The sequence below is a fragment of the Mesitornis unicolor genome, unplaced genomic scaffold (assembly GCF_000695765.1).
Source record: "Mesitornis unicolor isolate BGI_N332 unplaced genomic scaffold, ASM69576v1 scaffold32104, whole genome shotgun sequence".
Lineage (NCBI taxonomy): Eukaryota > Metazoa > Chordata > Aves > Mesitornithiformes > Mesitornithidae > Mesitornis > Mesitornis unicolor.
The window spans coordinates 3,249-3,491 of NW_010179907.1; the positions used below are offsets into that span (position 1 = coordinate 3,249).

General features: G+C 68.7%; 1 protein-coding gene across 1 annotated transcript in view; it reads right to left on the reverse strand.

Annotated features, from left to right (window-relative positions):
• Positions 1–240, reverse strand: part of LOC104539420 (atrial natriuretic peptide receptor 1-like) — a gene marked incomplete at its 5' end in the record, with an annotated part of 3,306 nt that extends 3,066 nt beyond the window's left edge. Inside the window, 2 exons of the mRNA XM_010182939.1 lie at positions 49–123; positions 226–240. Of these exons, the coding sequence (XP_010181241.1) occupies positions 49–123; positions 226–240 (90 nt within the window). The remainder of the gene's footprint in view (positions 1–48; positions 124–225) is intronic.
• Positions 241–243: the final 3 nt, after the last annotated feature.

Below are 243 nucleotides of genomic sequence, written 5' to 3' on the forward strand. Positions count from 1 at the left end.
GTAGGGGTGGGGGGTGCCCGTCGGGGCAGTGGGTACCCACCCCCGTACCTTGTAATACGCCGTCTTGGCATAGACCTGGAACTGCCCCTCGGCCGTCATCAGGGAGCCGTAGTTGGAGCCCCTCTGCGGGAAGGGCTGGGGGTGAGCCCGGGTGCTGGTCCCATCCCCAGGGATGAGCCCAGGCACCATCGCCGGACAGGGTGGGGGTCCCAGGCGGGCGCTCACCAGGGACAGGGTGAGTTT